The sequence below is a fragment of the Polistes fuscatus genome, unplaced genomic scaffold (genome assembly GCF_010416935.1).
Source record: "Polistes fuscatus isolate 324 unplaced genomic scaffold, CU_Pfus_HIC Scaffold16, whole genome shotgun sequence".
In the NCBI taxonomy this organism is placed as follows: Eukaryota; Metazoa; Arthropoda; class Insecta; order Hymenoptera; family Vespidae; genus Polistes; species Polistes fuscatus.
Window position 1 is genome coordinate 194,372 of NW_025113064.1, and position 1,631 is coordinate 196,002.

Genomic DNA, 1,631 nt, shown 5'->3' on the forward strand with positions numbered 1-1,631 from the left:
AAAGTATGAAGTTGATATTTGATTTGATAAAACAACACGACTAACATAACCTTTGTTTATAAAAAAAAAGGATTTATCTGTATTAATTTCTCATGAAATTCGTACATCTGTTTAATGAAGATAAAATTTTGGATTAATTAGTTAACATAAATCTAAGCCTTTATATTTAACTTGTAATTTTGTAATAACTATATTTTATACGATTAATTAAAAAAATATATTAGACTAATTAAACCCAGTATTTTAGTTCCTCGTTATTTTATGTCGAATATATTGAAAACAAAATGACTATATAATTATAACGTATAAATAAAACGTATAGAAATGAGATACGAATAGAAAAGTATGATTAAAATGATTATAATCAAACTGATTTATTCGGCAGAAGAATTGTCGTCAGTTTCAGGTTTTCCCTCTAAACTCAAAGTAGCCGCAGTCGTAGTTGAGAATGGAAGGGAACGTGACTTTCTTGGTCTTTTGCTCCCGGCAATGCTATTTTCACTTATGTTAGCGAGATTTTCTTCTTTTCCACGTGTTCTTCTTCTATTCTTAGCTTTCTTCCGATCCCTCGTGGTTTGCGTTTTGCGAATAGCAACGTTTCTCGATTTTCTGCTTCCCCTTTTAGGTGATGGTAGTCTTGCGAACCTAACTGCTATTCGATTCGCACGATCCACCTCGTTTCCCATTGGTAGAAAATAATGTCCCCTGTATTTTCGTATAATTCCATATTCCACACCGCGTTTTAATGCTGCGTTAACCTATTTAATATACGAAAATAAATCTAATGTTTTATATTATTAAATAAATTAATATCAATTTTTCACACGTATTATCTGATATTATTATACAATTATAAAGACAACAATTATTATTCTAAATAAAAATAAAAGAAAAAAACTCTCTTAATGAAATAAAAATAAATATTTATGAATAATAAAATAAAATAAATAAATGAATAATAAAATAAAATAATAAAAAAATATTTATAAATGATTAACAATTTGAAATATAATATTATAAAATTAACCTGTCTTTCAACACGTTTTTCGGATAAATTCGAACTACGTTTGATATAATCAATGATTTTTTTGATCGTAGATCCTTTAGTTTCACGAAGATCTTTTATTGCAGATATAATCAATGCAGCTATTCTTATCGGTTTCTGCCATTTTCTTTTAGCATGCTTCCTCATCAACTTTTTGTTAAACCTTTTACTCTTTTTCGCCATATGTCAAACAAAATTTAATCAATTAATTAATAAATTAATCTTTCCGAACAACACACACGACTCATCAATTTTTTTAATATTTTTTATCTTCTCATGGAAAACAATTCGAGATCATTATTAATAATTAAATTTAAATAATAATAATAATAATCAAAGAAATAAAACTCGATTAATTTGTCTGACGCATTTTCGGCCTGTCAAACGCGTGCGTGACTTTTTGTTTTTGTTTATAAAAAAAAATTATATCGCACGGCTCGTACTTTCGTTTGTTTTTCTTATTTTCTTTTCGTTTACTCGGATCATTTTATCCGGATCCGTAATGGGAGATTGTTTCGTTTCTATTGGTCGAAATGTTTTGTAATTAATCGAAAGAAAATTCGAAAACGAATCGTTTTAATGAGAG

General features: G+C 27.3%; 1 protein-coding gene across 1 annotated transcript; it reads right to left on the minus strand.

The window, feature by feature from the left end:
- Positions 1-374: 374 nt before the first annotated feature.
- Positions 375-1,295, minus strand: LOC122514971. Its single transcript, XM_043632106.1, has 2 exons — positions 1,028-1,295; positions 375-758 (listed from the first exon to the last, which is right to left on the minus strand). The coding sequence occupies exons 1-2, from the start codon at positions 1,226-1,228 to the stop codon at positions 375-377; spliced, it is 585 nt and encodes a 194-aa protein (XP_043488041.1). The 5' UTR covers positions 1,229-1,295.
- Positions 1,296-1,631: the final 336 nt, after the last annotated feature.

Bases quoted from the DNA above. Each gene is read 5' to 3' on its own strand.
- LOC122514971 (XM_043632106.1), bottom strand. From the start codon at position 1,228: ATGGCGAAAAAGAGTAAAAGGTTTAACAAAAAGTTGATGAGGAAGCAT. The intron at 759-1,027 runs GTTAATTTTATA...TATATTAAATAG, and splicing joins AAAAACGTGTTGAAAGACAG to GTTAACGCAGCATTAAAACG.